Genomic DNA, 16,082 nt, shown 5'->3' on the forward strand with positions numbered 1-16,082 from the left:
GGCATATAGTATATGTAGTCGTCTATACAGATTATATACTAGGGAGTATATATCCTGTATTAACTATGTAGCATAGAGTATATATATAGAGTACATAGTGTACAGATTATATAAAAATTATGTACAGGATTATATAAAAACTAGAAAGAATGAGATTAGAAATATGTATATAAATATTTATATTATATATAATAATGGCTGCATTGATAATTATATTAAATGTGTATAAATATATAAATATGTATATTATGTATAAATATGTATATTATGTATAAATATGTATATTATATATAGCTCAATATAAAAATTATGTGTATGCTAGATACAGATAGTTATGTATAGTGTATATAGTATCCTATATAGTAATTTCTATATTACATACATATTCTCTATATATAATGTGTTAGCAGAAACCTTGGGCAGGGATTCAAACCCAGATATGTGTATATACATATATACACACATATATATGTATGTATTGGTATATATGTATACATGTATGTGTTTATCACATACAAACGTGTAAAACAATCATATACACATCATATCTTTTTAAGTGGTGTCAGATACTCCTGGTTTCCCCCCACTCTCCTGCCAGGGAAGGTCATTTTCCTGGGTCTCCCTGGAGAAAAAAGCTTTCTCTGCTTTCCCTGCCACAACCTGGAGGCCCCCAATCATAGCGTGGTGTTCCCTGTCACATCCTGGGGTTCCCCCTGAGGTCCTGGAAGTGCCCCCACACCAAGTCACGCTGCCCTCATGTCCCTGCCGTCCCTTGCAGGTCTTTGGGGCCCTGGAGAAAGCCAAAGAGAAGTATCGCTTGGAAGACTACTCGGTGAGCCAGATCTCCCTGGAGCAGGTCTTCATGAGCTTCACTCGCTTCCAGCACTACACAGAGGACAGAGGGAAATGAGCCCTGCCGGTGCCCTTCGTCACGGACTGGCCCTCAGCCTATACATAGTATATATAGAGACAGTAATTTATATATCAGCGTGTCTTAAATACTGTATAAATGTCAAACTTCACCGGGGAGGGGTGAGAGGATGGCAGCGCCCCCGCTGCTGTCACTGGCTCGGGGCATGCGTGTGCATGTGTGTTCACATGTGACATTGCCACTCTGCAGCCTTCATCCATCCACACAGCAAAAAAACTCGGCCCAAAACGCCGGGAGGAGCCTGGATGGGTGGAGAGGGGTGTTGGACGTGGGCTGGCAGAGGAGGAGCGGGATCCTCGCTGCTCCCCTCTTCCCTGCCCCTTGCTCACACCCTGCGCCACGCTGCCCTGTGGTCCTGACCCGCATGTCCGTGTGTTGTTCGCTGGTTGCTCATGGTTTAGCAGGAGGCTGTCACAGAGCTCACACCCAAACCGTCCCTGGGGTCAGCAGGATGCGCTGGGATTGCCCGTGGGAGCGCCTCGTGTCCAGCTGGAGGGGATGGCTCAGCTCATGTCTGGCACCTGCCTGGCATGGGAGAGAGGAGGCTGTGTCTCCTTTAAGTGCTTGGGAAAGCTGTCTCCTCCTGCCTGCTTGCCAAGCCTGGCCCGAGGAGCTGGCGCTGGCCCCAGCCGCAAAAGGGAGCTGTGTGGTGCCAGGAGCTGGCTCTGGGTGAGAGGTAGCGTGGTGCTGGAGCAATGCCCAGAGCTCGGCCCCAGGAGCAGCACGTGATGGGCACGTCCCTGGGGCTGCTGCTGGATTGAGTGAGAGGTGCTGCAGGGTCTGGGCTGTGCTCTGTAGGACGGGTGTGAGGTGTCACAGGGTGCCCAGGGACGCTGCTGGCCTCAGTGTTGTGCCCATGCGGGGGTTCTGCCAGCACCACCGCCCCACACTGTGCAGCGCAGCCGCGGGACCGGTTTGAAGCCAGCAATGCCCTCGCTGTGCCCGTGTCCTGCTGAGCTCACCCCTTACACCCCACACAGCTCCAACCAAACCGTATCTGTCCTGCATCCCCCTCCTCATCCCCTCTGCCCCTCACCAGGCTGTGCTGGCAGCAGGCAGGGAGCAAAGGCCCTGTCCTGCCCCTGCCTGGCTCCAGGATGCTGCTGGGTACCAGCATTACCCAGTCCTGCCTGGGCCCAGTTGGAGGAGGCAACTTCTTTTTGGAGTTTCCCAGTGGCTGGGTTGGGGTGGTTTTTGTTTGTTTGTTGGAAATCTGTGTTGATTCTTGTCTGTCCTTAACTAGTCCCTGTGTCACCTGGGGCAGCCCTTGGGGTGCTGCCCCACGATCAATGCAGAGCTATTTGCACTATAGTACTACACACAATTGCACATAACCAATTAATATTTATGGCAAGGGGGGGGCTGATTCCCTCCCAGTGATTGCATTGTCAGGGGTTGGGTTATATTTTTGGGTTGGGTTTTCATTTTTTTCCTTGTGACTTACTCATTCTTTCCTGTTCCATTTTTTCCCCTTTGCCTAATGTTGTTGTTCAGAACGATGGTGCATCATGTTACTAAGAATTTCCCTGGATCTTAAAGATGTGTGTTTTTATTAGTCAGGAGCCACCAGGTGAATGGCCCTCCTAGTTGGATCCCTTTGGAGCTGCTGACAGGGGGCATTGCACCCTGGTGGGCAGCAGAGCCAGCCACTGCCAAAGCACCTTGCAGGGGATTCCCAGCACCAGTGACTTTCCAGGGGGGGAAGAAGAAGGGGGGATGCTTTTTGCTGGGAGGGTGGCTGAAGTGCTGAAACTCCCAGTAACTGTTTACTAGAAAGGGAAATACAGCAGGATGTAGTAGAGCCTCCCAGGTTTTGCCTGGGATGGGGAATAGTGGGAATGTGGAGGTTTCACTGGGTGAGATGCAAAATTGCCACAGGCTGGCAGTGCCCTGAGCACAGCAGCAACAGTCCATGGTGCCCCCTGCAAGGTGCTGGGGTGGGGTCACAGAGGCAGCGTGACCCCCACACTCCCCCGACGCCATGGCAGAGGTGGAAGGAGAGTCCATGGCAAGGATGACCTCCCCTGGCCCCACCCTCCATCACTCTGGGGTGACCCTGGCCTAAATGAAGGAAGTGTTGTGCAAGCAGCACTTCCCTGTCCCGGGGGCTGTAACGCCCTGCTGTCAGCGGTGCAGGCACTGCGGGCTGTGCATGGTGCTGCTCCTGATTTCAGTCACAGCCACAGTGCCAGGCGTGCCAGCCCGGGGCAGGGAGCAGGACCACGACCTCCATGGGCAGGTGCTGCCACGGGCACAGCTGCTGCTGGCACTGCTCTGGCGTGCCAGCTGGGAGTAGTAACACGGCTCCTGGCGGCTTCTGCTCCCCGCTGGCTGCAGTGTGGTTGTTCTTCCCATCATAGGAATAATAAAGATGATTTTTTTTTCCAGAGGGTGCTTCCTGGCCTTCTTTGGCATCAGACTCTATTCAGGTTGTGCTGGCTTCCTTGCTCTCTGCTTGGGGAAAAGGACAATGGGGGTAGAGGGCTGTCCCATAAAACCAGAACTGGAGAGGCGCTGTCTGGCTTGGAAAAGCCCTTTGGCTGAGGCATTTTCTTCTAGAACCAGAAGCTGGGGTCCCCATCCTTTCTACCTTCAGGCAGCCACAGTTTTCCTCTCCCAGCTCCCCCAGACAACCACAGGTGAGGGGAATACCTCAAGCCTGCTGCTCAAAATGCCTTTTGGCCTCCGTGGCAGCTGGCCCTGGCACTCCCATCCCAGCAGCTTTGCCCAGCTCCATGCTGCAGCCCAGCTCTGGAGCACAGCCAAGGTGCTCAGCCCCCTTGCAGATGCCCATGTGCCCCCCCTCCCTCAATCACAAACATCACCTAAGACAGCACCAGCCCCTGGCTGAGCCCCAGCAGATAAGGCAGCACTGGGGCAAGGATTCAGGTGTGAGGAAGAGGAGCTCCAACCCCTTGAATCCACAGAAGCCAGGTTCCCACCGAGCCACAAGTCAGCTGGAAGCATTCCCCTCTCCAGGGCATGATGCTGCAGCCCCTGTTCCCCCTCCTCCCCATCCCACAAGCACGTCTCCATGTCTCCACGGGCAGTTTCAGCGCTTTATTGTCTGGCGGTCCTGCTGCAGCACCCCACTGTCCTCCCCGTGGCGATGGCTGCCAGGGGGGAGCCGCTCCCTCATCCCCAGCGTGGCACCGCAGTGTCCCTGGGAGCTGGAGGCTGCAGGAGCTGCAGCAGTCCGAGAACTGGCACTTAAGGAATCCTGGCTGGGGCCGCACGCCGCTCCTCTGCTGGGCACAGGGAGGGCGGGGGGCCGGGCATGGCTGTGGTCCGGTCCTGCTGGGCTGGGTCACTCCACCTCGGGCATCTTTTAAAAACGTGCTTCAAAAACGCCACCGATTCTGGGTTGTGACCAGGTGCTCGCAGCTTCGTTTCTCTTACAAAGAAACCAAACGCAACCTTCTCTTCCCTTTTATGAGCAGTTCTCGATTTTGGCCAGAAATTGCTGTGCCCACCACTCCTCCAGGTCGATGGGAACAAAGTCTGAAAAAGAGGGGAGGGAGAGAGGGGAGCGGCTAGAGCCGGAGCAGAGCTCTGGGTGCTTCCTTCCGAACCCCAGAAAAAATAACCATGGAATCACATATCCTGAGCTGGAAGGGCCCCACAGGGATCATCCAGTCCTAACTCCTGGCCCTGCACAGACACCCCAGAATCCCACCCTGGGCCCAACAGCTTTGTCCAACGGCTCCTGAAGCTCCGGCAGCCTTGGGGCTGTGCCCATTCCCTGGGGTGCCTGTTCAGCATCCCAACACCCTCTGGGAGAAGAGCCTTTCCCTGATACTCAATCTAATGACACCCCCAGGTCTCCTCCACCCCTGTGCCATGTCCCCAAAACGCCAGACTGGGTTTACAGGGACATTCTCCTACATGGGGAGCTCTCAGGTGCTGCGAGAGGCCGCAGGCTGCTGTCACTGCCCCGACTCCAGGTGCCACCAGACAAGTGTTGCACCCATGCCCAACTGGTCCTGCTGGCCCCAGGAGAAGCAGGTCCCCACGGGGGGCTCCTCTCTCTCCAGCATGATGCTGAACCCCTTGGTGGCAGGAGAAGGCCTGAGTCCCAGAGGAGTCACCAACACAGTGGAACATCCAAGGGACACAATGGGACATCCTCACCACAGGCCCTGGGGCCAACTGTCTCCCCTCAGCACCCCCAGAACAGACCCAACCAGCCCCTCTGGCACATCCAGCATTGGAATCCTTCTCCTCCTTCCACCACAGCCCTGTTCAGGTGCAGGCTGAGCCCAAAGCCGCTCACTGCAGCTCGAGTCTGATGCACCCCAAAGTGCCACACTTACTTTTGAGTCCAGGGTTGGGGGTTTTCTCCACGTACTGCACGGGGCCGCAGGCGCTCTCCCCGCTCCGGCTGCTGTCCAGCTGCTGCTCTACCTGCTGCCAGGCTGGGGAGGGGGAACAAGCACTGGGTGGGTTTGTGACCAGTGTGGGGGGCTGCGGGACAGGAGGAGGACGCGGAGCAAAGGAGGGCAAGTCCCCAGGCTGGGGACTCCACCCCTGCCACCAACGTCCCCAGCACGGGGACATCTGCTCCAGCTCCCCTGGGTGCTGCCACTCTGCCCTCACCTTCATAGACAAAGCGGACGTTCTCCTCGTGGGCCAGGGTGTAACATTCTTCAGGGGCTGAGATCTGCTGCAGCAGCAGTGGGGGCCTCTTGCCATTCACTCTGTTAAAGACGAGTTTCGGCGCTGGGCTGTGGAGGGAGGGAAGCAAGGGGGGATGAGGGCACAGGCAGTTCTGCCCACCCCAGCAGGAACTGGGGTGCTTCAGGGGTCCTGGGTTGCCCCACAGCGCACACAGCTGTAGTCACCCAGCCCTGTCCCCAAGGACTGGGATGGAAAGGGATCCAGCCCCCAGGGACAGGGGATTCTGACACAGGAGGGGTACAAGGGGAGCTCCCTGGGGAAAAGCACCAGCTGCCCATCTCCCACCCATCCTCCAACCCAGCACCAAATGCAGTCCCTAAGATAAAGGATCTACCACCAAACCCACAAGAATATCAAGAAATAGAAGTGAAATCCAGTTAGGTATTGGACAGGGGATGTGCCATCCTCTGCAGATCGAGCACCCAGGCTCACTGGAACAGCTCTGGCTCCAGCACGTTCCCAAGGTGCCCCAGGACTGGGATGTAACACTCTGTGAAGTGGGAGCAGGTCAGGCGTCCTCAGAGCTGGGATCCCCTCTGGGGAGGGGCACTTCAACCACCCCCTGCCTGGATGCAGCAACACCCACCAGAGCTAAAGGAAAAACTCGGGATGACACCTAGCAGCACGGCCAACGCAAAACTCCCGTGTTTTGGCTTTTCTGCCCAGCTCTAGGGCAGGACATGTCTGCAACAGCCACGTTCCTCATGGGACAAAGTCTAAGGGGCCCTAGGAGTGAGTTTGGAGGGCAGGAGAGACTGGGAGCAGGCAGCTCCTGCAGACCTGCAGGCAGGGGCCGGGGAGCGCAGTGACCCTCCAGTTCCCACAGCCGGGGGCACTGGGCAGGCAGGGAGGTAGCCGTGGCAGAAGCCACTCCAGTGAATTTCAGGGTTCCTGGGAAGGAGAGAAACTGGGGAGGGGGGACTTATCCATTTCTTGGAGGTAGAACGAACACGCAGAACGAGCGGGGTCCCACCGCCCTGTCTGGGTGCGCTTTGACTCCAGCGGGGAAAGCGTCTCCTTAAGGGTCCCATCACCGCCTCCCAGCCACCGGAATACCCCACAGCACGCAGCCAACAGCTCCAGGTATTGCTGCTGGGCACTGGAATTCACCCAAAAGCGTCGCCCCGGCTTTCGGGGCAGAGGGGATCGCCAGCTCCGCGTGGGTGCGCGGCCGCGGCGGGCGGTCACACGGCGGGACCGGCGCCGGCCCCGCCGCCCGTTTGTGCAATCGGGGCCGCCCGCGGGGGGGTCGGAGGAGCCCGGCCCCGGCTCTGCCCGGCACCGGGACCCCCCCCGCGCCGCCTCCTCGGCGTGACCCCACCGCTCCCGCTCCCCGCGATTTTTGGGGACGGCTCGAGGGAAGGAGGAGGGGCAGCGGCTCCGGCGCGTCCCCGGCGCGGGGCGGCCCACGCCACGCGCGTCCAGAGCCCCGCGGGAGAGCGGGCACGGGCACGGCCGGGAGCCCCGGGGAGAGCGGCAGCGAGCGGAGACCCCCCCCGGTCCCCGTCCCGCGTCCCGCCAGGCGGCCCGGCCGCCCCGCTCCCCTTCCCAAGGTCACGGCCCGGCCGCCCGGGTGCCGCTCCCCTTCCCAAGGTCACGGCGGCGCTCGGGGCTCACCTGGCGGGGGGCCACGGGCCGGGCTGCGGCCGCCCCCGCAGCTCGCCCAGTTTGCTGCTCTCCACCGCCTGCTGCGTGGGACCTGCGGGGGGGTGCGGGGCGTCAGGGGAGCGGCGAGGGCGGCGCGGAGCCCCCGCGCCCCCCGGCCCCGCGCCCCCCGGTACCTGTGCGGCGCTGCGTGGCGAGCTTGCTGGGGCCGCGCGTCAGCGTGTACATCCTGCGGCCCCGGCCCACGGCCCCGCCGCCCCCGCCCGAGTGCCGAGCGCCCCCCTCACCGGGGCCTTTAACGGGCCGGGCCGGGCCGGGCCGGGCGGCCCCGCCGCCGCCGACACGCCCCCGCGCTTAAAGGGACCGCGCGGGGAGCGGGGGACGCGGCGGCAGCGCACCGCCGCTCGGGGGGCGCGGGGGACACGCGTGACACACCCGCGCCGTGCGAGGGACGTGTCCGGGCCGTGGGGACGCACAGGGGGCGCGTCGGGGGCGCGCGTGGGGTGTGGAACGCACAAGGGGACGCGCGGGACACGCGAGGTGTCCGTGCGCGCGGGATGCGTGGGACACACGAGGGACACGCGCGACGTGCACGCGGGGGATGCGGGGACACGCGGCGGGCGTTCGTGGGATACGTGGGGGCGTGTGTGGGAACACACGCTGGGGACACGCAGGACGTGTCAGAGGTGCACGTGGGGGCGTTAATGGGGACGCAGGATGCACGGACACTCGGGAGACAAGCAGGGCACGTGCTGGGAGCACATGTGGGGACATGCGTGGGACACAGAGGGGACATGGGGGACATGGGGGACGCGGGACACGCACAGGACACGCAAGGGACATTGGAACACGCGGGGCTCAAGTAGGGGAGAGGGCACGGCAGGCACGTGGGACTCCAGACGGCACAGGCGCGCAGGGGACACGGCAGTCACGGGAAACTCGGAGGGGACCTGCACGGGGACATTCAGGAGACAGGACACTGGGGCCACGGCACACACAGGGGACAGACACGGGTCACTCCTGGGACACAAAGGACCCGGGCAGGGAAAAGTGAAGGGGTGCAGAGGCAGGGGCTGAGGCGCCATCCCCACGGGGGCAGCGCCGTGAACAGTCCTGAGCTGCGCTTCCCATGAGCAGCGCAGGAAGCCGGGGTGGGCAACAGCGTCCCTGCCAGCGCGGTGACCTTTGGAGCGGGGACGTCCTGCCAAAGGTGTCCCCACGTGGCAGGAGATGCAGACCCAGGACGTGACCACGAGCTGGTCCCCGCAGTGTCCACCGACCCCCGTTTTGGGGAGAGATCGTGTGACAAACACACTGTGGTCTCTGGGAAGGCTCCAGCCTGGCCCCAGGGGCTGCAAAGCCACCCCACCGAGGCGACCTTTGCCTTTCCGCCACGTTGCCACGGTAGTGGCCAGGGAAGGAGGGGTGCAGGAGGGTACCTCCCATAAAAGCCCAGCAGCGCCTGACCCGGGTGGGTGCCTGGCACGCGTGGACCCTTCGCGGGTGTGCACTCACTGCTGTCACCTCCAGCCCTGTTACTGTGCCTAACTACAACCCCGACCCACGGGATGTCACCGCTGGCTGTCACCCGCCCTGTCACGTGCTGGAGGCCGTGCCTCAGTTTCCCCCCCGGACCTGCCCGGGGTTTTTAACCGTCGGCGCATCCTTGAACTATTCTATGCTCGGAAGGGCTGAGCCCCCTAATCCTTGTGCTCCAGATGGATCCCTCCAGACCTCCATCACCAGCGACAGCTGTCGCGGAAAAGGTGGGTGGGGTCACCCTCAGCCCCATTTGTGTCCGCGCAAAGCCTCAGTTTGCCCCTTTCAGGGAGTCCCGGTGCAGGGCGAAGGAGCGGCAGCGCCGGGCCGGGGTCCCCGCGGGGCCGGCGGGGCCGAGGCGCGGTGGGGCGGGAGCGCTCCCGGCCGCGCCGCTGGTGTAGTGGTATCATGCAAGATTCCCATTCTTGCGACCCGGGTTCGATTCCCGGGCGGCGCAGTTCTCTCTTTTTCCTTCCCCCCGCATTTTCCCCTCCCCGCCGTGGGAAGCTCCGCCCGCGGCGCGGGGCTCTCCCGGGGCCGCCGGGAGCGGTAGTTCCCCGGCCCGGCCCGGCCATGCAGGTCCCGGCGGCCGCGGAGCGCAACAAGGGCCCGATCCTGGAGGTGCTGCGGCAGTACGCGGGGGGCGGCGGGGGCGCGCTGCGCGTGCTGGAGGTGGGCGCGGGCTCGGGGCTCCACGCCGCGCACTTGGCGCGGGCGCTGCCGCGGACGCGCTGGCAGCCCTCGGACATCGACCCTCGGGCGCTGCGCAGGTGAGCGGGGCCGGGGGTCCCGGGGGTCCCGGGGGGCGCTGCCCGCGGCTCCCTCCCTCAGGCCCATGGACCCGCGGCCTCGGTTCCCTGCTCCCCGTTTTATTTTATTTTATTTTTTTTTTTTTAATTTATTTATTTCATTTCGTTCGAGGATTTGGGGAAAACCCCAGTGTCCAACTCTCCTGCAGCCCGGGGTCTCTTGGTTAGTGCTTTGTTTCCTCCAGGAAAACCCCAATATCCAACTCTTGGATGAGCTGGATGCATATTTTTTTTCCTGCAAAAGACCCACTCAACAGTAGGCCCAGGCTCCACAATTTTTTTTTTTTTTTTTCAGGAAAAACCCAATAGCCAACCCTCCAGGAGCCCAGGCTCCCCCACTCAGTGCTGTATTCTATATCCTGCTCTCAGATGAGCTTAATGTGTATTTTTTCCCAGCAAAGACCCTCTTGGACAGCCCAGGCTCTCTGGCTTGATGCTTTATTTTTTCCAGACAAACCACAATATTCAAGTCTTGCCCAGCCCAAGTCAATACTATATTTTTTTTCAATAAATCCCCAATATCCAACTCCCAAACAACCCATGCTCCCCAACTCAGGACTTTATTCTTCCCAGAAAACTCCCAAAATCCAGCTTTCCACCATAGAAAAAAAAAAAAAAAAATAAGCCTGGTGGGGAGGTGCCAGGGGGAGTTCAGTGCTGCCCATCCAGCAGCACCCACCACCCTGGGCAAAAATAATCCCCATGCTGGGACGCTGCAGGAGCTGAGACCTGGGCGCAGAATGGGCCTAAAAGGGTTTAAATAGCACCAAGATCAGGAGAGGCTGGTGCAGTGGTGCCAAGCGGGGTGCCCCACAAGGGGAGGGTGCTCCAAAACTGGGGAGCTTAGGCCCGGGGGCCTCTCCATCCACGTGCTGCTGGTTGTCCAGGTGCATCCAGTTCTCCATCTGCCAGCTGGAAGCAAAGGGCTGGGCAAAGAGCCCCCAGGCTGTGCTGCACTCACATCTTTGTTATTCCACGTCTGGGGGTCCGTGCAGGGGTTTGTCCCTGTCTGCAGCAGGTGCCAGGGCTGCACGGGGGGCACCCGGCCGGGTTTGAGGTGAGGTTTGGTGCCCACAGCATCGCTGCCTATGTGGAGGCCGCGGGGGTGCCCAACCTGCTGCCCCCCATCCTGCTGGACGTGTCACAGGGCTGGGAGACCTGGGGGGGCACCCAGCCCGCCACCCTCGACCTCCTGGTCAGCATCAACATGATGCACATCGCAGAGCTGCGGTGCACCGAGGTGAGCAGCCCCCGACAGCCCCTGCCCCCTGCCAGGGCCGAGGGGGGCTCCCGGGGGGTGTCCCTGGCCCCCTGACCCGGCCCCCACCTCTCTCGTTCCCAGGGCCTGTTCAAGGGTGCCGGGGTGCTGCTGAAGCCCGGAGGTGTGCTCTTCACCTATGGGGTGGGTCACCTGTCCTGCTGCAGGGGTGCGGGGTGTCAGAGCAGGGCCGGCAGGTGGGAGGGCAGCTCCAGCCACGGCTTAGGGAGGGAACTGGGAAATGCAGGGGCTTGGGTTTTGGGGGGTCTCTTCCTTTTGGGGCACATGCCGGGCCCTGAAAGGAGCAGTTTTTCATGGGAGAGATCCTGTCCTCCCTCACCTCGTGCAAGGCAGGGTCTGGGGGTTCTGCAGAGGGTGACAGGACTCAGAGCGGGTGACAGGACTCAGAGTGGGTGACAGGACTCCTTGCGGGCCGCGTCTCTTCCTGCTTGGCTTCTGTGCTTGGTGGGGACACAGCCCGTGGAAGGGGGGCTGGGGGGACACAGGGTTGCTCATGCCTGCAGCTCCAGCTGTGTCCCTCCAGCCCTACGCCGTGGACGGCCAGATCAGCCCCCAGAGCAACGTGGACTTTGACCGCAGCCTGAGGCAGAGGTAGGAGGAAGTTCTTGGGGGCCCATCCCGTCCTCTCTGTCCTGCCCCCACTCCTGCAGCTGCAGGAAGCTTCCTCCCAGCGTGGTCCTTCAAGATAAGCCACGCCTGAGGGCAGCCCCCGGCCGGGGCACCCCTGGGAGACGCTTCGGGGCGCGGTGTCCCCGCGTGTGACCCCCGCCTCCCTCCCGCAGCAATCCCGCCTGGGGGCTGCGGGACACGGCGCTGCTGCGGGAGCTGGCCGAGGCCAACGGGCTGTGCCTGGAGAGGATGGTAGGTGCCGCGCCCTGGAGTGCCCCCCGTGCCCGTGTGCGCCCCTGAGCCCCGGCTCTGTGCTTCCAGGTGGACATGCCGGCCAACAACAAGAGCCTGATCTTCCGCAAGCTGTAACCTGTCCTGACAGCGCTCCCAGCGCCTCCCGGCACTGCTGTCCCCACCGATGCCTCCTGCGGGGGTGTCACTGTCCCGCCATGGCTGCCGGTGGGGCCGGGGACAGCAGTGGTGGGACAGAGCCCCACTCTCCCCAGCCGGGGCTGCCTTGGTTCGGGGGGTCCATCTCCCCCGGTGCCTTTGGGGCTCCCTTTGCAGTGGGGTGCCCCAGCCTGGACCACGGGAGCCAGCACAGCTGCCAAGGGGGGCACGGGTGTGGGGGAGGGACACAACACCCCTGGGCATGAGGGAGACTCCTTGCTCCGTTTCCTCGGAGGATGCTGTGCTGATGGTGTCCCACTTCCCTCCCTTCCCAAGACTGTGCTGCTGTTCCCCCAATAAACTCTGTGGCTTTGCCCCCCAGCAGCTCCCTGATGTTTTCAGCACAAACACTGGGGGTGGGGGTGTCCCCGGTTCCACCTCCAGCACCAGTGGAAGGGTCAGGCTCAGCACCAGGGCTGTTACACTGGGCCCAGAGGGAAGTGTAAGTTTGGTGAGGAGGGAAGATTTTATGAGTGGGGTGGTCCTGGCAGATCTCCCACCCCTCTGCAACCTAACCCAGTTCTCTATTGCTCCTGGACAGGCTCGGGGGGCGGTTCACGCGGTGGGGGAACATGCGGCAGATAAATTACACTGGAAGTGGGAGCTGGTCTGGGGCGGAGCATGGGGTTGGGGGGAACTACGAGAGGGTGAAAACCTCTAGACACAGGCCCTGGTGCAGGGGCTCCCTCAGGCTGCCCCTCGGGGCTGTGTCTGCAGCTCCTCCTGTCGGCACGTCCCGGCTCTCCCCTAGTCCTGGAAGCGGTTCAGGAGGTCGCAGGTTTTCTTCTCCATCAGCTCGTAGATCTTCTTCACCCGTTTGTCGTTGGCCGCCCGGACGTAGCTGCTGGGGTCCAGCGTGGCCATTCCGTCGTGCACCTCGCCCATGATGATCAGGGGCCCGTCCTCCGCCGTCATGTTGGGACAGGGGCAGCTCCAATCCATGTCGGTCAAGGTCACCTCCAGGTACTTGATGTTGAAGAACTTGAGGCCCATCTTCTCATCCTTGAGGACGTCCTCGAGGGCGAAGCGGGCTATGCCGGAGTCCTGGTCCTCCACGATCTCCATGAGCCGCCCCACGATGGCGAAGTCGCTGCGGCAGAGGCTCAGCACCATCTTGCTCTTCAGGCGGCAGGCCTTGCACTGCAGGCTCTTGGGGAAGGGGCACACGTCCTCGCAGGTCTCCTTGCTCTCGAAGTTGTTGGTGTTGCCCTCGCAGCCGCCGTACACGAAGGAGTGGCACTGCTTCAGCAGGTGGTTGTACGCCCAGCGCGGCTCCCAGTTCTGGCAGGGCCCCTGCACCATGGGCAGGAGGCAGGTGGGGCGGGCGCCGCCCAGGCAGGCGGCTTGGCACTCCTCGTACGTCTCGAAGTGGTTCCTGTTGGCCCCGCAGCCGCCGTAGCGGAAGGTGAGGCAGGAGCCCTGCTTGGCGTCGAAGTGCCAGCGCACCTCCGCGGCCTCGCACCGCCGCCGGTCCGGCTCCTTCAAGCACTCTGCGCTGGGGAAGGGCTGGGGGCTGCCGGTCCGCGGGGCCCCCCCCGGCTCCCGCCTGACCACCGACAGCGGGAAGTCGGCGCGGAGCAGCCCGGCGGCGTTCCGGGCCGTGCAGGTGTAGATGCCGGCGTCCTCGTGGCGGGCGTTGTAGATGACCAGCTGGCCGATGTTGGTGACCACCACGTTGCCGTACATCTGGTCCGGCCGCATGATGAAGTTCTCCTCCCGCTCGCTCTGCTTCTCCCAGGTGATGTCGGGCTGCGGGCGCCCGCTCACGTCGCAGCGGAAGCTGACGGTGCCGCCGGCGCGCACGGACTGGTGGAAGGGGTTGGTGTAGAGGGCGGGGGGCACCGGCACCTCGGGGCCGGCTCCCGGCGTGGGTCGCGCCGTGGTCTCCTGAGGCACGGGGCTGGTGTCGGGCCAGGTGAAGATGTGCTTGCAGGGCACGGTGGTGAGGCGGGTGCCGCGCAGACACGCCTCGGCGTCCATGTAGCACTTGTTGTAGTAGGTGAGGCCGTCGGAGGCGCAAGTGAAGTTGGGCTCCTTCTCGCAGCGGTCCTTGCACTTGCAGACGGGCTGCCCGTCCCAGATGTCGCAGTCGGAGCCCTGCTGCGCGCACACGAAGCTCTCGCAGGAGGCGGCGGGCGCCAGCGCCAGCGCAGGAACGCTGCCGTCGGCAAAGCGCGCGGCCACGCAGCTCCGCAGCCCACACACGTTGGTGCAGCATTTCTCAAAGTCTTCGCAGTCCTGGTCGGGGAGGGAGAAGAGATTGCGGGGGGGGGGGGGGGGACGGGGCCGGGGACGGGCCGGGGACGTGGAGGTCACGGCTGTGCTGGGGCCGTGGGTGCTGTTCCCACCCCTTTGGGACTTTCGGGTGGGCAGGTGTCCCCCGCGCAACCCTGTGCACCTTCAGCATCGCCGGGCTCCAGGTACGAGCCAGACCTCCCCGGCGCAGCTGCACCAGCCCCAGCCCACCCTCAGCACCCCCAGGATGTTTGGGGGTGCACCGCAGTGATGACGGCTCCCTCTCCCCCACAGCAGAGAGCAGCTTGCCCTTCTCAGCCTTTGCCGGCCGAGTGCAGGCAGAGCTCATACAGATGGATTGTGAAGGAGTCTCCCTCTGGGTTCACGCAGCCCCAGCCGCGGTGGGGTTGCCCCTGCTCAGCCTGGTGGAGCTCAGAGCCAGGGCTCTCCGCGATGGACAGCCCGGTCTGTGGATGGGCTCCGGCCCTCCGGGAAAAGCCGGGAGAGGATTCTCTCCTCGGCTTGATGGGGTCCGCGTCCTAGCACACCCACTCCCTTCATCCCAGCCAGCCCTTTAGCAGAGTGGAAGCATCCTGGGGCTGCCCGAGGAGGGTGTTCTGACCACGGGACACAGTCTGAGGCGGGTGACAGGACGGGGCAACAAGCAGTTTCTCTGCCTGTGGGGGACCAGGGAGCCCAGCAGACAGGAGAAGCTTAGGGGGCAAAGCTGCAGCCGGTTGCACTGAAACGTCGGAACCAGCTGCGCCACCCGGCACGGGACCCGCACCCCAAAGCATCTCCTTCGGGACCTGGGGATGCGCCCCAAACCCCGTTACCGCCCGCCGCCCCCGCAGCCCCCTCGCTCACCTGGTCGGTTCGGCACTCCCGCTCGCAGGTGCTCTGGGCGTCCACCCACAGGTTGGGGTTCAGCTGGTTGGGGCAGACGCCCAGGTGCCGCATCCTGCCCGGCTGCAGGCTCAGCCCGGCCGCCGCCGCCAGCACGGGCAGGAGCAGCGCGACGCCCGCGGGGAGCCGCTGCCGCCCGGCCGCTCGCTGGCCCCGGGGCCCGCGCCCGCCTCTCCCGCGAGGAGCCATCGGGCCACCCCGCGCCGCCGGCCTGCCTCGCTGGCGAGGGCTCGGGATAAATCACATTCAGGACGGACGGGATGAAAGAGAAGGCGGGCGGGCGGGGGGACAAAGAGGAGGAGGAGGAGGAGAGGTCCAAACCTCTGTCCTTCAGCACGCCCGGCGCCCGCCGGACCACCGGCGATGCCGCCCGCCGCCTCCATCCATCGCCGCCGCTCGGCTCTCGGGGCGCCGGGGACGCGGCGGCGGTGGCGGATGTCTCTCGGGGCTCAGTCCATCCCCGGCACGGCCAGCGGGGCGAGTGGGGTGGAAGGGGAGGACGGGAAGGTTGTAATCTGAATCCCCTCCCTTCCCACTGATGTTTCTGGGTGTTTGGAATGGGAAAGGCGCTGACCTCAGCCTCTAACCCCGGCGAGCCCGGCGATCCCTGGGCAAACACGGGGGGAGATCAAAGGCAGAATGCAGAAAGTCTCCAAAGAGGGAGAGTGAAAGGGGGGGGTGGGGGGGGACACAAAAACCCGCCCGGCCCACGGAGCCGAATTCCTGCAGGATGAGAAAACAGCCGGAGCCTGCGGTCCCCTCGGACGGGGCGGCCGGCGGGAGGTGCGCGGAGCCCGTGGAGCCCGCGCTGCGGACGGCCGGGGCCCGGCTGCTCCGGGAGTCCCTCGCCCCGCACCGCAGCCCTGGGCGCCCACCGGCACCACGGCCGAAGGTGGCCGGGAGCGGGACGCCGGCACGGATCCATCCCCGCTCTCCGGCCCGCATCCCACGAGCGCCGTGCTGCTGGCACAGGACCGTGTCTCGCCTGGTGGGTGCCCACCCGGCTCCCTGGAGGGCTCCCCCAGCCCCCTGGGGCTCCCAG

General features: G+C 63.0%; 4 protein-coding genes and 1 non-coding gene across 6 annotated transcripts in view; 3 read left to right on the top strand and 2 right to left on the bottom strand.

The window, feature by feature from the left end:
* ABCA3 (ATP binding cassette subfamily A member 3) overlaps positions 1-3,318 on the top strand; it is a 32,512-nt gene extending 29,194 nt beyond the window's left edge. Inside the window, exon 31 of the mRNA XM_040078763.2 lies at positions 779-3,318. Within this exon, the coding sequence (XP_039934697.1) occupies positions 779-910 (132 nt within the window). The 3' untranslated portion in view covers positions 911-3,318. The remainder of the gene's footprint in view (positions 1-778) is intronic.
* Positions 3,319-3,970: 652 nt separating this feature from the next.
* MCRIP2 (MAPK regulated corepressor interacting protein 2) lies at positions 3,971-7,511 on the bottom strand. The gene is made up of 5 exons (XM_040078766.2): positions 7,390-7,511; positions 7,226-7,307; positions 5,528-5,655; positions 5,245-5,346; positions 3,971-4,432 (listed from the first exon to the last, which is right to left on the bottom strand). The coding sequence occupies exons 1-5, from the start codon at positions 7,439-7,441 to the stop codon at positions 4,362-4,364; spliced, it is 435 nt and encodes a 144-aa protein (XP_039934700.1). The 5' UTR covers positions 7,442-7,511; the 3' UTR covers positions 3,971-4,361.
* A 1,627-nt stretch (positions 7,512-9,138) lies between these two features.
* TRNAG-CCC (transfer RNA glycine (anticodon CCC)) lies at positions 9,139-9,209 on the top strand. The gene has a single exon. It is a non-coding gene; the product is annotated as a tRNA-Gly (tRNA).
* A 116-nt stretch (positions 9,210-9,325) lies between these two features.
* Positions 9,326-12,220, top strand: METTL26 (methyltransferase like 26). Of its 2 annotated transcripts, XM_040079171.1 has the most exons (6): positions 9,326-9,522; positions 10,639-10,801; positions 10,904-10,963; positions 11,364-11,431; positions 11,623-11,701; positions 11,771-12,220. In XM_040079171.1, exons 1-6 carry the CDS (start codon positions 9,326-9,328, stop codon positions 11,816-11,818), a joined length of 615 nt encoding a protein of 204 aa, XP_039935105.1. In that variant the 3' UTR covers positions 11,819-12,220. The 2 variants fall into 2 exon arrangements, with proteins under 2 accessions (XP_039935105.1, XP_039935106.1); XM_040079172.1 differs by lacking the exons at positions 10,639-10,801; positions 10,904-10,963; positions 11,364-11,431.
* Positions 12,221-12,646: 426 nt separating this feature from the next.
* On the bottom strand, positions 12,647-15,229 carry WFIKKN1 (WAP, follistatin/kazal, immunoglobulin, kunitz and netrin domain containing 1). Its single transcript, XM_040079355.1, has 2 exons — positions 15,002-15,229; positions 12,647-14,137 (listed from the first exon to the last, which is right to left on the bottom strand). Exons 1-2 carry the CDS (start codon positions 15,227-15,229, stop codon positions 12,647-12,649), a joined length of 1,719 nt encoding a protein of 572 aa, XP_039935289.1.
* Between the last annotated feature and the right edge of the window lie 853 nt (positions 15,230-16,082).

Source organism: Hirundo rustica, chromosome 15, assembly GCF_015227805.2.
Source record: "Hirundo rustica isolate bHirRus1 chromosome 15, bHirRus1.pri.v3, whole genome shotgun sequence".
Lineage (NCBI taxonomy): Eukaryota > Metazoa > Chordata > Aves > Passeriformes > Hirundinidae > Hirundo > Hirundo rustica.